The sequence below is a fragment of the Leptonychotes weddellii genome, chromosome 5, assembly GCF_054177405.1.
Source record: "Leptonychotes weddellii isolate Sample4059 chromosome 5, ASM5417740v2, whole genome shotgun sequence".
In the NCBI taxonomy this organism is placed as follows: Eukaryota; Metazoa; Chordata; class Mammalia; order Carnivora; family Phocidae; genus Leptonychotes; species Leptonychotes weddellii.
This window is the reverse complement of record NC_138373.1, coordinates 103969468-103988080: the sequence shown is the minus strand read 5'-3', so window position 1 is coordinate 103988080 and position 18613 is coordinate 103969468. Positions and strand designations below refer to the sequence as shown.

At 53.6% G+C, this 18613-nt stretch overlaps 2 protein-coding genes across 2 annotated transcripts in view; one reads left to right on the top strand and one right to left on the bottom strand.

Annotated features, from left to right (window-relative positions):
- The first annotated feature begins 723 nt into the window (after positions 1–723).
- On the top strand, positions 724–6919 carry LOC102739528 (keratin, type II cuticular Hb3). Its single transcript, XM_006745818.2, has 9 exons — positions 724–1107; positions 2734–2942; positions 3660–3720; positions 3851–3946; positions 4543–4707; positions 4956–5081; positions 5321–5541; positions 6232–6263; positions 6732–6919. Exons 1-9 carry the CDS (start codon positions 724–726, stop codon positions 6917–6919), a joined length of 1482 nt encoding a protein of 493 aa, XP_006745881.1.
- Positions 6920–15823: 8904 nt separating this feature from the next.
- The window catches only part of LOC102741615 (keratin, type II cuticular Hb6-like), a 15533-nt gene continuing 12743 nt past the window's right edge, over positions 15824–18613 (bottom strand). The window contains exons 3-6 of the mRNA XM_006745824.3: positions 18590–18610; positions 18114–18334; positions 16184–16215; positions 15824–16050 (exon numbers count right to left, since the gene is read on the bottom strand). Coding sequence (XP_006745887.2) covers positions 15887–16050; positions 16184–16215; positions 18114–18334; positions 18590–18610 — 438 coding nt within the window. The 3' untranslated portion in view covers positions 15824–15886. The remainder of the gene's footprint in view (positions 16051–16183; positions 16216–18113; positions 18335–18589; positions 18611–18613) is intronic.

Here is an 18613-nt window from a genome sequence, read left to right as displayed (position 1 = left end):
CTCTCTGACTCAGTTTCTCCCATGTCCCATCTAGCATCCCATGGCTAGTCTTCCTAGGAATACCCAAAGAGACTATGCTCCCTCCCAAATCTCTACCCCCACTGGCATCCCTGACTAGGCTCTGGGTAGGAACAGGCCAGGAGAAGCTGACATTGACAGTGGGGAAAGGGACATGCTTTAGAGAGACAGAGGAAGACAGAGAAGCCTCCTAGAACAACAGGTTTTTTGGGACATAGCCCGCTGGTTGGGACCGACTAGACATCCACCCTGAGGCCAGGCCACGGGTCTGGGGCCCATAGCTCGGTGATGCCCCTTCCAGAAAAGGATTCCGAGAGTAGGCTTCACCCCAGGTCACTACATCCATTCGCAGTAGTCGGAACGTGGAGGCCAACTGATGCTTCCAGGACCCCTTCCCTTTCTCTGCTTCCAGCAGCAATGGGAGGGGGAGAGGCAATGAGGAAGCTTGTTAATAGCTTTGAAGATGAAACAGGCCTGTGGCTGCGGATTGTTGACACAGCTACCCTGAAGAGGCAAGCTGGGTTGGCTCTTAAGAGGCCGGGATGATGCCAAGCCAATAAAATGCATCTGTTGCCACTCTGCTGCGCCTTTTAATGCCGGCCGCCCCTGCTGCATAAAAGGGCCTGCCACAGCCCAGGGAGCACAAGCCTCGGACTCCGTCCTCAGCCAGCTTCGCCACTGTCCAGACACCTTCCTACCTCCAACATGACCTGTGGCTTCAGCTCCGTGGGCTGTGGATTCAGCCCCAGGAACTTCAGCTGCATGTCGGCCTGTGGGCCCCGGCCCGGCCGCTGCTGCATCACGGCCGCCCCCTACCGCGGCGTCTCCTGCTACCGCGGCCTCACCGGGGGCTTCGGCAGCCACAGCGTCTGCGGCGGCTTCCGCGCCGGCTCCTGCGGCCGCAGCTTCGGCTACCGCTCCGGCGGCGTGTGCGGGCCCAGCCCGCCCTGCATCACCAGCGTGTCAGTCAACGAGAGCCTCCTCACGCCCCTCAACCTGGAGATTGACCCCAATGCGCAGTGCGTGAAGCACGAGGAGAAGGAGCAGATCAAGTACCTCAACAGCAGGTTCGCTGCCTTCATCGACAAGGTGAGTGTCCTTGATCACACCCTTCCTGAATCCTTCCATGCTTAGGACTCAGGCTGGGCTCGGAGGAGGGAGTCAGAGGCCGGCATTTATTTGCCCATAGAAGGCCCCAGTCCAGTCCAAAAGGAGAAGCATTCATACCTCTAGGACCACAGACAGAAAGACAAGAATATGATCAGAACCTGCCAATCTGACGGGAAGACAAACTGAAAACCCATTAAGCATGAAGTAGAGGCAGAAACTTTGGTGCTGAGAGCTAACATCTCTTCATGAGCACAGGGCTGCCATGTGGGTAGTCAATGCATTTGAAGTCAAATAGCTGTTGACATGGGAAGGTGGTGCTCTCTGTGTCAAGGACAGGCCTGTGGGTGTAATACTGGAAGACTGCTTGGAATGCCATAGATCACACAAAGCTGTTTCTCTGCCAGATGGTTCCTTGGCTTCTGAGCAGGGGCCAGAGCGCTTGGTCCAAGTCTGGGGCTCGGGATCCAGGGATGAACAATAGCTACAGTCCCCACTCTCTGGGCCTTGCGAGGAGGCAGGCAGCATATGGTCTAGACACAGTGTAAGCCATCTGCCCTTGTCAGGGTCTGGTTCAACTCTGCAGCCATTTCCCCACTGAATTCAGTGGCAGTGGCACGAGGGGACCAGGGAGAAGACTTCAACTAGGAAGCGGTTCGGGGGCTGGCAAGGGCTCTCTCTCTCTCCAGAGCCAACCTTGAAAGAAGTTACACTAAAGAGATACCCACGAGGAAGGACCAAAAAAAGTCTGGAACTCTTAACAACATGAAACACCAAGGATGGTCTAGGAAAGGATTTACCAGGGTTGAGGCAGAGTTTCTAGACAAGGGGATCTGAATGAGGACATGGGCCAGCCTTGTGGCAGGGAGATGAACATGCAATTTTCCTGGGACCCACTAGTCTATCATTATTACAGCGAGAGAAGAGCCCCTGTGGAACAGAAGGTCAGAGTTTGAGTCTTTGCTCTGTCACTGTGAGCTCTCAGGCAGTCAGGTTAACATCCCTGTGCCTTCAATTCTACACCCATAAAATGAAAGGGCTGGAGCATAAAGCATGCCTGCACTAATATCCCAGGTGACTATTATTCTAATTGCTTTGTTGTTGTAAGGTTTATTAATTGGCACAGACTTCATTTTTCACCTTTTGCAGTCTGCCTTTCTAAAAAGGTCGGCCCACTCATCTGCATGCTGACAATCACACCTGACTTGGTACAGTAGCTGTCCAGCACACAGGCGCCCTTTCATGCCAGGACTCATTAAACCTTCTTAGTGAGACGAGCATTAACCTCCCACTTCTCAAGGGGGTGACACATTGTGCCCAAGGACATGTTACTAACAAGCAGCAGCAGAATCTGGACTCAGTGTAGTTTAGCCCTTTCTGTGGCACCAGATAATTGCCTAGACAAGACTGTAGTGAGCTCTCAGGAAGGACTTCCAGATGACCCGATTAAGCCCTGGTGTGGTTTTGACAGAACACCTGCCAGGGAGGACTCTGGGTCTGAGAGTTGGGGACCTGCAGGTCCTGGTGCAGGGACGCCCCCACCCTCCCCCCACCTCTTGCCCCTGATCCTGTAAGAAGGGATTCTCAGGCTCTGCCTCTGGGCGGCAGGTGCGCTTCCTGGAGCAGCAGAACAAGCTGCTGGAGACCAAGTGGCAATTCTACCAGAACCGCAAGTGCTGCGAGAGCAACCTGGAGCCCCTGTTCGAGGGCTACATCAAGACGCTGAGGAGGGAGGCCGAGTGCGTGGAGGCCGACAGCGGGAGGCTGGCCTCAGAGCTCAACCACGTGCAGGAAGTGATGGAGGGCTACAAGAAGAAGTGAGTGCTAGAAGGCACTGGCTCAGGAAAGGGCTTAAAGGAAGCTCCCAGCACAGGAGCATGTCTGGGTCTGTGGCTGGGACTCTGCCTGAGGATGGGGAAGAACCTGCACTCTCTTACCTTCCTCAAGGCCCACAGCCCCCCAGGTGGCCAGCTTCTTTCAATAACACTCTCAGCCATGAACTTCCCAGGCCACCATACTCCCTGCCTCTGGCTCTGAGCTGGCCTGCTCACAGAGCAAGGGGAAGTGGCAGGCTTGACTCCTGTTGGCTGAGCCCAGGAGGGGAATGACAGACAGGGGACCCCACTACCTATAGCAAAGTCAGGGGCAAGGGGCAGGGGTCAGAAGAAAGGAAAATGCAGATCTGGGTGAGAAAAACAGGCACCTCTCCCTCCCCCACCCTCTGCACACGCGCGCGCGCGCACACACACACACACACACACACACACACACGCACGCATGCGCACGCTAAACTTCCAGATCCTGCCTTCCCATCCGCACTGAGAAGCTCAGGGGTGATGTGAGAGTGGGTATTTCAGCTCTCCAGGGTATCTCAGTAGGCCTGGACAGGCAGCCTGATTTGGTCCTGCCCCACTTCTTTTGGAGGCAAGGGGACGAGCAGGGAGAGGGTCTAGGGATCAAGCTCATTTGCATGCATGCTTCGTGGCCAAGTTGAGAGCTGCTCAGGCAAGTCCTGTCCTTCCTGCCCACTTCAGGTATGAAGAAGAAGTCGCACTTCGGGCCACAGCAGAGAACGAGTTTGTGGCTCTAAAGAAGGTGAGTGCCCGAGGCCCAGCCCCACCCTGTGTCCCTGGCCACCCCATCCTCACTGCCCCACCACACTACAACCAAGCCCTCACAGTGCCCTGAGGACAGCTGGCCTCATAGCCCCTTGAACCCCACACAGGAGGTGGACTGCGCCTACCTCCGAAAGTCAGACCTGGAGGCCAATGTCGAGGCCCTGACCGAGGAGATCGACTTCCTGCGGCGCCTGTATGAGGAGGTGAGGGGGCTCTCAGCCATGGTGGGCATCCCCAACCCCCTGCCCAGGCACCCGGAGGCCTGCTGACATGGGGACCCGGGCTCGAGGCTGGAGGGTTACAGGGGAGCAAGGAGAGAGAAGAAGGGAGGCAGAGGAGCGGAGAACTGAAAGGGGCAAGAAAGTGCAATCCCCGGGACAGCTGTGCCTTGGGAAAGCAAAGCAAAGCCCACACAAAGCATCACACAGCCTCAAACCGCTTTCTCTGGCAGCCAATAGACTTCCTTCCTGGGGTTGGGCCAGGAGAATGTGAACCGGGCCTGATGCAGGGTCTGGGCCCCTGGGAAGCACCCACAGCATGCTGGTAGGGGGACGCAGCCTAGGCTCACCTGGGCCTAAATACCCCAGAAGCAAGCATTTGAAAAGTGGTTGTGTCTCCCTCTAAAAGGAATTAAACTTATCTGTACATAAAGTCATACAATTTCATCAGAGAATGATCTGCTCCACACATGAGACTTCGGTTCCAAATAGGCTAAAGAGATTATAGGCATCAGCATCTGCACGTGAAGAAAAGCCCAGATAATGTGCTGCTTCTTCTCCCCCTACTCCCACCCCCACAGGAGATCCGTGTTCTCCATGCCCACATCTCAGACACCTCGGTCATCGTCAAGATGGACAACAGCCGGGACCTGAACATGGATAGCATTGTGGCCGAGATCAAGGCTCAGTACGACGACATCGCCAGCCGCAGCCGGGCTGAGGCCGAGTCTTGGTACCGCAGCAAGGTGAGGGGCATAGGACACCTGCCTCCTAGACATGGCAGTGGCAGGGAATCCAGGTATATAATAACAATCCCTCTTTTGTCTGGGGATTCTGACCCCTACGATGGTAACAGAAGGGCAGACAGCTCTGGGCAGGGCTGCCACGTATGGTTGCACAGGCTGAGCACTGTACAACTTACCAACCATCTGTGGTGTCTGAGTGGGTGGGAAACTGCAATCTGAGCCTCAGGAGCATCTCTGCTTCCCCCCAGTGTGAGGAGATGAAGGCCACGGTGATCCGGCATGGGGAGACCCTGCGCCGCACCAAGGAGGAGATCAATGAGCTCAACCGCATGATCCAGAGGCTGACGGCCGAGGTTGAGAATGCCAAGTGCCAGGTAAGTGTTGCCTGGGGCCTCCCCAGGGTCACACAGGCAGTATGTGTCCCCAGTGGATCTCACCATTCATGCTCCAGCCCATTTGCATGACTAAAGTCCTTGGTTGTAGTCCCTTGGGGGTACCTGGCTGATGACGGGGAGAGACCTGTTCTTGGGGGAGGGGAGAGACTGGACACATCCAGGAAATGGACGGAGAGACCCAGGACAATAACCCACTTTGTTCTCCTCTGGGCCCCCAGAACTCCAAGCTGGAGGCCGCAGTGACCCAGTCGGAGCAGCAGGGCGAGGCGGCTCTGAGTGATGCTCGCTGCAAGCTGGCTGAACTGGAGGCCGCCCTGCAGAAGGCCAAGCAGGACATGGCTTGCCTGGTCAAGGAGTACCAGGAGGTGATGAACTCCAAGCTGGGCCTGGACATTGAGATCGCCACCTACAGGCGGCTGCTGGAGGGCGAAGAACAGAGGTGGGGCCCAACCCAGCTGCCCCAGGAATTATACTTGCATAGATCTGCCCACCTTTGATTCCTCCATATCCTAGTCAGTCCTTAGAACTGACCCCAAGCTAGACTCTGGGGTCTTGAAATCCCAGATCTCAAAAGACTGGAACTTGGACATAGCATACAGAGAAAAAAATGAAGGCCAGTGTCACTGTGAGGTCTAGAGTCACAGAGACCCAGGTCCTTGCTAGGATAGAACCTGGACACCCACTCTCTCAGTTAGAACACCCTCAAGTTATTCCATCCCCAAATCTTGCAAGATAAACTCCCTGCCTGGTTTCTAGGAGGTCACCTTGCCCAAGGGTAGAATTGCTGGCCAAACTGTGACCCTAGCCTCATGTGACTGCCCAAGAGGACTTTCCTCTTCCTAAAGCTGAACCTATCCAAGTATGCCACGTATGGTTGTTCAGGCTGTGTACTGTACAAAGACAACCAGCTGAGGAGCAAATCAGAGCTGAAATCCAGCCCATAGTCTGCTTGCCAAAGAGTGTGGCCTGGCATTGCAGCAACTGCCAGAAAGGTACTTTTTAAAAGTTATACAAAGGCATAAATATAGGCCAGAAATACACCTGAGATGATCCATTCCAGTACAGAGGAAATTTGAGGATCTCATTCTGACTTCTTTCTCTTCCCCTTTCTTACCTTTTCCCCACTCAGGCTGTGTGAAGGTGTTGGAGCTGTGAATGTCTGTAAGTATCCTGAGCCCTGAAAAGGAAAATTTTATGTTGGGCCACAAGAATTTTCTGGCTATGAGTGTATAGAAACACTGGGGGGAGCGTTTATAATAATTCCCCCAGTAAATGGGAGTAGGTTGGTCACGCAGCAGGAGAGACTGAGTTTAGCTCACAGGAAGAACTGGACAGCATAAAGGGGGTTGGGGAGGGGAAAGAATAACAGGTCACTGCAGGAAGGAACCTGAGCTGTCAAGTTGATGCCCGGAAAGAGGAAGGGACTTGCCCAAGGTCACAAACAGAACTAATCTCAGAACCCGGGGCTCCTGGCTCTCAGGCTAAGGTTCCTTCCATGCCTTCAGAACTACAGCTGAAGGCCCTTTGTGTCCTTCCCGGGAGGCTTAGGCAGAGCAGGGAGGCCAAAGGAAGGGGCCCGGATGGGGTGGCCACCAGTCGGACCTCCTGACTCTGCCCTTGTTTCTACAGGTGTCAGCAGCTCCCGGGGCGGGGTGGTCTGCGGGGACCTCTGCGTGTCCGGCTCACGGCCGGTGACCGGCAGTGTCTGCAGCGCCCCCTGCAGCGGGAACGTGGCGGTGAGCACGGGCATGTGCGCGCCCTGCGGCCAGCTCAACACCACCTGTGGAGGGGGATCCTGCAGCCTGGGGCGATGCTAGGCAGCCCCAAGAGAGAGCCAGAGATGCCCCTTCTGCCTGCCAGACGCGCCACCGTCCCCACCTCCAGCTGAGAAGCGCGGTGCCTCAGTAGCTCTTGCCCTCGTGCTCTGAGAATACACCACGCGTCTCCTTCCCACCAGCCACGCCTCTGCTCACCTTGTCCTACCGGAAGCGGCCCCTGCCTGGGCCTGGACCCTCCCCTTCCGCTGTGTTAGCCTCTGGTCCCTCCCACGGAGAAGGGCTCGCCCTCCCTGGAAGGGGGCACTGCTGGGTGCCGCCACGCCTCTCTGGTCTCTTGTCCCCTGTTTTCCCAATAAACTGGGGGACCCACTTTCTGTGCTATGATGCCTTGTTTTCTTGGAGCGAGCCCCTGTCCACCGACCGCTGAGCACCACGGCCCAGCAAGAAGGCCCGAGGGCTGGGGCGGTGCTGGCCGGTCCCAGCCTGGACACCTGCAGGGCCCGTCCCCAAATAGTGCCATCCTCCCCTGGCCAGGCGGACCATGCTGTCAGCACCTTGCACCTGAGCCACGCCTGGCAGTCTGGGGTCGTCTGGAACTTATTCCTCTGACTGGTTCTGAAGGGAACCAAAGGAGGTAGTGGGGTTTTCTGGAAGGCTGTGTGTGTGTGTGTGTGTGTGTGTGGTTTTAGCCTCCTTCCCCCACACATACGCCCCATTTTCTCGGCACACCTTCCCTCCCTCCCCTCCCCACCACCACACACATGCCCTACAGCGGAAACTGCCAAAAGCGCCCATAGCCACCTCAGGTGGCCACCCTGTGTCAATCCGGACTCCACCCCATCCCATGCCCACTGCTGCCCACCAAACCAGGGGAGATGAGACCCTTGACACTCGCCTCTTGCCCACTCTTCCCGCCCCCCATCAGCACACCTGGGACAGCCTCCCTAAAAGCCCCGTAGCTGGTAAGAGGATACCATCTACTGACTTTCTCAGCTACCCAACACACTGCTCTCATCCTCAGACACCTCAGAACTTCCAGCCCAAAGCTGAAAGGGCTCCTCTGCCCCCTGTATGGCCTGAGCTCTCCTTTGCAGTCGACTCCCTTCTCACTGACCCTCTTCTTTTCTACCTCTGCCCCAGCCCTACTCAGCCCCCATGCTGACCACCCATCCTCCAGGCCCTGCTCCTTGCCACCCATCTCCCCAAGCTGTCGTAGGAGGACCTGCTACCTTCCCTCACTCCCTTCTAGAATCTCTAGGGCCCTCTCGGCTCCTCCCCCTCACCCAAGCCCCCTCGGCTCCCTGTGGCCCTCTCTCCCTCCCCATTCCTGCGCCCTGAGTCTCTGCTTTCCACTGCCTTGGGTTCTGTCTAGTTCTGCCTTGTTCCAGGTTCTCGGCGGCTCCCCGGCTCTCCTGCTCCCTGGCTCACATCCCTCACCCAGACAACCTTGCTCTTGAACGTTCGAGTGCAGTGGGGCGCTTCTCTCACCTCTCTGCACACACCACCAGGGCAATGACATCAGTCTCTGGCCTTCGGTTACCACCACAGATAATGGCCTTCCTGGTTAAAATCCTCCAACCACACTTTTGAGTCCTAATGACTCTCTGCTGCCTCACTTCACTCCCGAGCTTCAGACCCGCTTGCCCCAGTTCCTAGAAGTATCTCCACTTGGCTGTCCTAGAGATATCATCTAACCCAACAGACCTTCCAGCTGAATTCACCATCCCGCACTCTCTCCACCGGAACCTCCTCTTTGTCCCCTGGTAAGATCATCAACGCAGTTGCCCAGATCCATGATCTCCCCATGCCTGCACCCTCACCCTCAACACAAGCTAACCCCCAAGTGCTTTCCTTTCCTACCTTCTAAGTACCCCCCTAATCCGACTCTTCTTCTCTCTCTCTGCAGCCACCACCCACATTCCAGCCACCACCATCTAGGTTGGAGCTCTGCTCTTCTCCCCTTCCAACCCATACAACATGGCAGCCAGAGGTCTTTATAAGACACAAATCTGACCTTTCAGCGGGTCCCTACTGCCCTCAGGATGAAGCCCAGACTCTTGAATGTAGCGTACCAGGCCCATATATCTGGCTCTGACTGGTCTCTGCCTCTCCCCACTCCCCACCACCTCCACCATCCCCCCCACCTCTGGCTCAAAGTGCCCTGAACTCATATCCAATGAGGGCTGGCCTTGGGGCTCTGCAAGGGCCTTTCCATCCTGACCTTCTTGGGCAGTGACTCTGAACTCTGCTCTGGAATCATCACGCTCCCTGCCAGCCTTGGGAGATCATCCAGGTGCCACCGGGGGATCCCAGGGAGACCTCATGCCTCTGCACGTGATGTACCTTCCTTCCACCCTACCAGCTTGAGGCACTAGGCAGGACTGATGCTGCATACTCTCCAACTATTAGAGCCTCCTTTTCTGAGTCCCTGAGCCTCTGCCACCATGGCCACCTCTCCATCAAAGAGAGGTGCAGCCACGAAGAGTTCTGGGACTCGGTACTAGGAGTAAAGGAGAAGCATGGTTGGAGGATTCTTAACCAGGGCAAACTGGTTACCTCCTGAATGAAGTAATATTGAAACTGAAGCCTAAAGGAAGAGCAGGAGTTGATTTATTCAATCAACAAATAATTATGGAGCATCTGACATGTACCAAGTACTGGTATACAAGCCTGAGTACATATAAGTGATGGAAATAATCGCAGATGCCTGTCCTCTGGGACGTTTATATTTTATAGCAAAAAAAGTAAGCATAAGTAAGGAGTGAACCAGGAGGAAGAGATGTGCTCCAGACAAGGGAAGAGTATATGAAGAAGTGGGTTGGAAAAAGAGCATGGAAACATCCAGGAATTCTCTTAAGTCCTAAGGCTGGTGGGGAGGAGGGGGACTGCTCTCTGGTGCCCTCTTAAAGCTTAAGATGAGCCGTTCCTGCCTATACTCTCCTACCTCCACCCCCAACTCCACCCCAGAAAAGCTTTCTTCACCCATGGCCAGGCATCCCTCATTCCTACTTCCTTCCAGGCACTTTTTTGCAGCATCTTGCAGAGGTAGGTGGTCTGGGCCAATTCCAGGCTCCACGGAGAGCCACGTGCCTCCTCTCTGGAAGGTTCCCATTGACTTCGAGGAATATGAGCTATCTGGATGTCAGATCCCCGTGGGCCAACAAGCCTGAGGCACGGCCAGTATGGGTAGTGACCATACCCAGAGTATCAGTCCCTCAGCATCTGCCCGGCCTTGCCCGGTAGCTGATTCAGTTATCACCCCAAAACATGGAGAAATTGAGGTTCCCAAAGCTGAAAAGCTTTTGGTGACCAAACTAGGACAAGAACCCAAAATTCCAGACTTTCAACACCCAGTCTTTTACCCACCCCCCGCCCCTGCTATTTAGACGCTTGGAATGCTAGGCTGTTATGATACCACAGTCATAGTAATAACAATAATAATAGCAGTTTTTGAGTATCAATTATGGGCCACACTATAAACTTTTATCTGTATGGCCTCATTTAATGCTCCTGTGGTAGCTGTCTTCAGAAGCGGCCCCCAGCTATCCCTCTCTGTGCATGCCACTCCTCTTCTCAGAGATGGACCCTCTTTCCCCTGCCCTGGATCTGGGCTGGCCCTGTGACTGCTTTGACCAATAGAATGTGGTAGAAGTGACAGTGTGGGGCTTCTGCGCCCGGCCTTAAGAGGACTGGTAGCACATGGAGGAGAACAGAGGCTCCTGGCCATCAGCCCCAGGTGAGCTCTCAGCCCATGGTCAACACCAAATGTCCACCACGTGAGCGAAGCCATTCTGAACATACAGGAGCCCCAGCCAATAATATGAAGCAGAAGAATCATCCAGTCAAGCTACACGATCGTGAAAAATAGTGTTGTTTTAAGCCGCTAAGTTGTGGGCTAATGTTTGTATGGCAACAGGTAAGTGAAGAAATCAGTACCTGGAAGTAGGCACAACCATAAGCAAACCTAAAACCTGTGACATCGTGAAACCGTGCCCCCCAGAGTTCACGAGATGAAACGCACTGGAAATGTAAAGCTTGTTTTTCAGAGAACTGTTTCTCCCTAATCAGCTACTGTGTCTTTGCAGACCTTACTGAAAATCCACTAGCTGTCTCTGCAGAAGCTCCAAGTCAACTGATACGGTTCCAGCCTGGGAACAATGCAGGGCCCTGCCTTCCTTACTGGAGACAAGGAGCCCATCCAGTATGTACCAGCTCTCAGAGCAAGCCCATAGACCCTCCTCCTTGTCCCGAGATAACCGCTTAGCGCTTAATGGCAGGGGCAGAATTTTGTCTTCTTCAGATATTAAGTGCCTGCCCCAAAGTGAACATGGTATGTTTGTTACATTTATGTTTGCTCAGTGCGCATGTGCCACCTGTTTTCGTGAATACTCATTAAGTTTCCCAGCCCTTTCCATTAAGATGTATATAATCTCAACTCCTATGATTGTAAACAAACTTGTTCTCTCCCCCTTCAAAGAGGTGGATTGGAGGCTTGCCGTCCTGTCCACTCATTTGGCTGCCTCTCTAATAAACCTTTTCCTTGCTGCATACTCAATGTCTCAATGATCAGCTTTGCTGCACGGCGGGCAAACGAACTTGGGTTTGCATACAGCTGGTTTGGGGACCAGGCATTAGGCAGTCTGAATGTCCTCAAGGAAGCCATTAGTGAAGGCGGGAAGGACAACGAGGAAGTTATTAGTAGATGCTATAAAAGGTGACCCATATTATGTAGTGGTGACAAGTTTGGCAGGACCATTGCCTGTGGCGAGAAGAAAGACAAAAAAGGACATCTAATGGATTTGTGGACCTGGCTAAGGTTTCCAGGTAGAAGGATGAAGATGCCACTGGCTTCTCTTAGCTGCCTACGATAAAATACAAGAGGAGAGAAGCGGACTGGGGAAGGAAATGTTCAGCTTTTTAGCACAATCCAGAAGAGACAAAGACAGTCTTTCCAATCAGCAAAAGGTTCTCCAAGTAAGAAAGGACCTCAGAGCAAAGATCAAACACAAACACATACCCTCCAGTAAAAGTCAGATGAAGACGGTGACTGTTAGACCCTCTGCTGAAATCTCAGATTTAATTCAGAATCTCCTAGACTCACTCAGCTGACCAAAAGTTTTCTAAGAATCTTAAAGGCAACTTCATAGATCCTCCCAGCTAAGCAGCAGGGCTTCAAAGAATCTTCGGTGTTGTCCCCAAGCATGATGACTCACAGCCCAAGGGTGGGAGGAGCCTACCTCAAAGATATTTATGGGGATGACTTTTGTCTAACAAAGCCCATTATCATTTGATACACCAGAAGCAACATTTTAAAAAGAATCATAGCAGTTCTCACTAAAAGGAATAGCGATGGTTCAGAATGAAAATGGGCCTCTGGGCCCCTAACCTCCAGCAGGCTAAGAAAACATGGGTTATTTATCATGGAAAAGAAAGAACAACCCAGAAAACGGAGCCAAGATCCCAAAGGATAGAGCCAAGAACAGAGAGGAACCACTTCTAGGGAGTAAAAGTAGGCCCTAATGAAACACACTCCCTGCCTCTACAATGTGAGGGGTAAGCCGTGCCTGCCTGACTGTACTTGGAATGGCTTTGAATCAGTGACTTCTAAATGCCCCCAGTTTTTCCTCCCCCTAATGGGAGTCCCTACTGTGGCTATCCTGTCCCTATCTCGCCATTGCCTGACAGGTGTATGGTGGACATAAGAACACAAGTCTTCAGGCTGAGGTAAACCACAATGGGAACCATGTCCCAAGAGCCTTGTGCATACTTGGATCTGATCCAAATCTTGAGATCTTGAACTTCAAGCTGATGTCATAATGGGATGAAACTTTGAGGGATTTGGGGAGGAGTGAGCACTCATTCTTCAGCAGGGGAGACATGAATTGTTGTGGCCAGCAAGGGCACCGTGGGACCAATAATTCTTTCCTCTCTGTATGTGAAATCATCAAGAGATGGAGCCCTATTCCCCTTCCCCTGAATCAGAGCTGGCCCTGTGACAGGTTTGGTCAATAGAATATGGTGGAAGTGACCTTCTGAAGTCAGGCCTAAAGGGGACTGGCAGCTTCTGCCTCCTTCCTTCATTCTTCCTGGAATGCCCTGAAAAACCTGCCACCGGGCTGTGAGGAAGTCCAAGCAGCCACATGAGAGAGGCTCACATGGAGGAGAACCAAGTCCCTGTATGCCACTTATCAATTTATTGTCTCTCAGCTCCAGCTTTAGATCCAGCATCGCCTGCTCTGTGAAAATTTAGAGGGGCCCTTTAAATATTTTTTTGTCTGCTGACCCAATACTGAGTTTTGTCAGTAGAGGGTGCGGGAGAGATCTTGCAGGAGGAAGGGGTTTTCCTTTCTGGTTCCGGCTTCCTCCTCTTGGCAGGTTCCTGTAGCACCACGGTTCTCCAGCACTCAGCTCTTGCGGCGTGGTAGCTTCACTACCACAGTGCATAGTGATCAGCCCCATCCTGTAGCCAGCAGCCTCTAGCATCCTCCTTGGGTGGCTTTGAAGTGGAGACGTGTCTTCACAAGCAGCTTTCCCTAGCAACATAGAGGACAGAATTCCAGCAAGTTCAAAAGGGTGGATTTCCAGCCAGTTCTGCCAGTATAGCCCCGCTATGTACTATGAGTCTTCAACAAGATCTGGACCTCGGCCACAGGGCGTCCCCTTCCATGGATGTGCTCTCTCAGGCTTAAGGGTAGGGGCTGCCCCTTCTATCTGCAGCTCCTGTATGCTTTAGATTTCTCGCTTTTTCCTAGTCAATCTCTCATTACTCTAATCCCCTGTTATAGTTAATAATTCTTTATATTAAACTTCATCTGTTCACATTATTGTCTCCTGATTAGACCCTGACTGGTACGCCCCGATCAGCCGCTCTAGCTGGGTTCCCAGCCATGTGAAACGAGACTGTTTTGGACCTCACAGACATCCTAGCACCCCAAACAACATCACATAAAGTAGAGGAACTTCCCCTTAGCCCACAGAATCATAAGGAATGGGAAAATAGGTTTCCCTGCTATCTGAACACAGGACGTTCCTATGAAACATTTCATAAGCTGATATGACATTAAGGAAGAAGTGTTTACCATTAATTTATATGGAAAAATTTTGTGAGCATCCCAGACTCAAAAATATAGCCCCTCTTAGGCTTTTCTGCTACCTTAGGACACATCTTGCTAAGAGCGCACAAAATAAATCAAGATAAAGCACAGATGCTCATAGACACAGTTCAAAAAGCCGTGGCAGCTTGATGTTGAGATGCTGAGTGTAGTTCCCAGGGAAGAAGCTTGGGGGCGCCACTCTCACAGCTGGGCTGTGCGCTGCCTCTGTAACAGAGGGCTGCAAAACAGATGCTGAATGCTATATTTGCTTTTCACCTCTTTTTGTAAAAGGGAAAATCCGCTTTGGATTTCTTTCAATCAGTGAAAACAGGTAATACGGTCTATGTCTTTTGTAAAAGTGAAGAGTTGGAACGACAGTTTCAAAAAGCAGAGGATACCTGTATTGTTTTAAGCCTCTAAATTTTGGAGTGGTTTGTTACAAGCAATAAATATCTCACTACAACCCAGTAGGTGTTGTTATTCCATTTACAGATGAAAAAGCTAAAGCTGAGTGAGGATTAGTGACTTGCCCCATTACAGAGGAAGTAAATGGCTGAACCAGCATTCAAACATAGGTTTGTATTAACAACACCCTTTTAAATACGTAATCTCATTTAGGGAGCCAGAAGGGACCTTAGAAATATTATCCAACCTCCTTCACTCTATAGCCGAAGAAACTGAAGCTCAGACCGTGGAAGGAGTTTGCCTTAAGTCACACATCTGGGAAATGGCAGGGTCAGGACTCTGAATTAGAAGTCTACTCCCGACTTTAAGCCCAATGCCCTTCCTCTCCCCCCAGTTGCTTGTCTCACACTCCTTCCTTCCATTCTCATCTTCATACGTTTCCTCATGCTCCTTCCTCTCCAGGAATGCCCTTGGGGGACAAAATCATCCTGGTCCAGAATGCCTACAGCATATTTGGTCTTTTCTAGAGATATGTTTTGTTGTCACAATTGGGGGGGCGGTGCCCTTGGCATCTGGTGGGCAGAGGCCCGTGATGCAGCTAAGCATCCTGCAACGCACAGGACAGCCCCCAACAAAGAATGCTCCAGCCCAAAATGTCAATACAGTTGAAGCTGAGACACCTTGGTCTAGAGAAATCCATGACCCCACAAGATCCCCTGCATCCATAGGTTCTTTTTTATTTTCTCAAGGCTGAGGTTGCTCAAGGCCAGAGGGGCAGCACCCACTGAAGTGGTCGTAACTCAGTGCATGGGGAGGTTCCTGAGGAAATCTCTGGCAGGGAGCTCCTGTCACAGGACATCCCCGGCATTTTCAAGACTCTGAGTCACCAGGTTTGATAAGCTACAATTAGTTTATTGGAAACACAGAGTGAAACAAAGGCAAAGAAACAGACTGGCAGCGGAGACATGGGCTTTGTCGAAGCCTCTGCCGGCAGCCCTGGAAAGAGGTGCTCTTCCCTCCCATGGCTCATGGCCCTCACAGAGTTTCAGGAAAGCCACCATCAGCGTTCCCCACCTCCATTCCACAGGTTCAGGCACACTGGCGGGTTACCAGGAAGTGCAGACAGCGGGATTCTGGGGCCCGCCCTGTCCCTGAAAGCCTGGGTGAAGGGGTCAGGCAGGACACGTGAATCCAGCGGGAAAAAACCAGAAGGCAGAAGAAAGGATGAATCCTGAAGACAGCAAAGCCACTACTAGGAAAGGCTACGGAGAGAGGCCAAGGTGCCACCCCAACCTCTCCAGGGCTCAGGGCGCCCAGGGCGGATGGCACACGGGGGGAGCGGGTAGGGAGGTCGCGCAGAGTGCGCACATCTGGCCACCGACTGTCGGGGTGGGGTGGGGGGGCCGGCGGCTGGCGGTCGTGGGGCGGCGTTGGCGGGGCGCTCGGGATGCGGGAGGTCCTGGCCGGAGGGTGACGGGGATGCGCGCTGGCAGCGGCCGGCGGCCCCCTAGCACTTCTGACAGCTCCGGCTGCTGGCCGGGGCGCAAGAGCTGGTGCCCACCACCATGTTGCCGCTACAGGGGGCGCTGCAGACTCTGTTGGTGACAGCAGGGGCAGCACCGGAGGCGCAGAGATCACCACAGACGACGCCCCCGCGGGAGCTGCTGACGCCTGAATGGGGGACAGAACACATCAGGCGCGGCCACAGCGGGCGGCTGGGGGGGCGGGGGCTCAGCGAAACCGGCCCTCCCCCAGGACGTGCCCCCGCCCCCAGCTGGAGAAGGGGGAGGCTCGCACTACTTACACACATTCACGGCGCCGACGCCCTCACTCAGCCTGTTGGGAAAGGAAAAGAGACAGAGGTCGGTGCCGCAGGCCAGCCTCCGGGCCCCCGCGGCCAAGGCGAAAGCGAGGACTGTGCCCTCCTCCTGGACACTCGCTGAGGGGAAGGGGCGGGAAATGGGCCCATCTGGGAGCCGTAGCCCAGCCCCCACGTGGGCTCTGGAGACAGAAGGCACGATGTGTCTGGTAGCCCTCCTTAGCCCTGCAACCTCAGATTTGCCCTGCCTCCCTTGGCCTCCCTCCTCCTGGGAATATCTTAACTAGATCCCCTGGGAGCGTGGAATCCATGGCCCATGTAGGTGCTTAGTGCCTGCCACATGGCTCACAGTTCACACATGCTGGTTTCCATCTACTTGTAAACACATTTCAGGGGCCGCAGATTTGACTTCCTAAATCTGGCCTGATTGGTGGTCTCTGGAACCTGGGCTTCAGGAAGGCAGACGTTTCCGTCTTGTCTTTTCCCCACTGCAGAGTGGACAGTGCCTACAACAATGTTTGGCTCCGTAAATTACTGTTGGCGAAATTGAATGGGATTTTAGAACCCATTTAGAACAGGTTCAGAGACTGTCTACACAAGTTCCCTCATTTGACAAATGGAGACACTGAGGCCCAGAGAGAGGAAATAACCAGTGATAGAGGCAGGGCTACGATTCAGGGCCCCTAACTCCACGCAGCCCTCATCTCCTTCCCACACAACACATTTCCTTAAGGGAAACAAATGGGAGTCCCTCTGATAGCACCGTGGCAAAGGGTTGACAACATCAGCTTCAGACATGAGGAGAATCCGCAGCCCACCACGTACTCAGCCCATGCCCAGGGTTCACAGGGAACCCACACCAAAGCTTCTGAGCTCACCCCAGGGGCCCAATGCGGCAGAGGGATGGGCTGCTCAGTTTCCAGTGCTATCTCCAGGCTTCTCTTGAACTTCCAAACTCAGTCTTGAAAGATTCTTCGTTCTGGAAGTCTCCACTAATGAAACTCCCCAGGCCCAGTGAGCCACGGGGCCTCTGAGCTCTCCAAAGCAATTACTTGAGATTGTGGCAGGTCTCACCAAGGGACCACTTTGATTCCAGCTATCAAACCTGTGTCCCCGTCTCCCCACTGCACAGCATGCTCCCAGGGGCTCCCTCTGCCTCCTCACACTGCACTTGCTTCTGCTTGAGAGCGGGGGCCTGGCTATACACCAGAAGAGGGAGGCTTGGGGAGTGAACACCTGACCAACCCAGGGGCAACATTCTGGGAGTGATGTCCTCATAGGAGATGAGCAGCTGTCCTCCAGTCATAGGAAGGCTGAATGGTGAATGGGTCTTCCCTGCCATGTCCAAAACTAGCAATAAGCAAAAATGCTAGAACGGGACACAGCTGCCTCAAGGGACAAGTCCCTGCTATCTGTCCACCCTCAGTCCTACCTGCTGCGATGGAAGACCACTTAGGGGGACCCACTGTAGTTGGAATATATAACAGTGAGTTGATAAAATCCCCTGTGGCGGTGGTCATTATGGGATAAATATAAACTGCCAGGGTGGGGCCCAGGACCAGGCTTGAGAGGAGAGCTAGAGCCTGGGTTATGTGCAACAAGGGCCAGGAAGGGAAAAGCACTTCCAAGGGAAGGTGGCTACAAGCCCAGGCTAGGGGTCTCAGGAACAACAATCCCTACGGCCTGACTCCTGGCTCTTGCGGGAGCAGATTTGCAAAAGGTTCCAATCCCATTTTAGCACATAGGTGGGCGTGACTGACTCATAGAGGGCTAGAAACATACCAAAAGGACTTACTCATTACCTGTAAATGGAGGATGGGGAGATTTGGAAATGGGAGTCCAGTGATGCCAGGAGGCACATGGCACGCTGGGAACCCAGGCAAGGCTGGGAGAGAAAATAGGCTACAGTACCCACCTCTGCTCCTCGCCCTCCAGCAGCCGCCTGTAGGTGGCGATCTCGATGTCCAGGCCCAGCTTGGAGTTCATCACCTCCTGGTACTCCTTGACCAGGCAAGCCATGTCCTGCTTGGCCTTCTGTAGGGCGCCCTCCAGCTCAGCCAGCTTGCAGCGGGCATCGCTCAGAGCCGCCTCGCCCTGCTGCTCAGCCTGGGTCACTGCGGCCTCCAGCTTAGAGTTCTGGGGGCCCAGAGGAGAACAAGGTATGTTATGGTCCTGGGTTTCTCTGTCCATTTCCTGGGTGTGTCCAGTCTCTTCCCTCCCCCAGCTGGAAACACCCCAAGAACAGACCTCTCCCCTTCATCAGCTGAGTCTCCTCCAAGGGACCATAGCTAAGGACTCTAGTCATGCAGATGGGCTAGAGCATGAATGGTGAGATCCACTGAGGACACACACTGCCTGTGTGACCCTGGGGAGGCCCCAGGCAACACTTACCTGGCACTTGGCATTCTCAACCTC

Excerpts from the sequence above, each read along its gene's own strand:
- LOC102739528 (XM_006745818.2), top strand. The coding sequence starts at position 724 with ATGACCTGTGGCTTCAGCTCCGTGGGCTGTGGATTCAGCCCCAGGAAC. Across the intron at positions 2,943-3,659 it reads ATGGAGGGCTACAAGAAGAA|GTATGAAGAAGAAGTCGCAC; the intron begins GTGAGTGCTAGA and ends TGCCCACTTCAG. Across the intron at positions 5,082-5,320 it reads TTGAGAATGCCAAGTGCCAG|AACTCCAAGCTGGAGGCCGC; the intron begins GTAAGTGTTGCC and ends CTGGGCCCCCAG.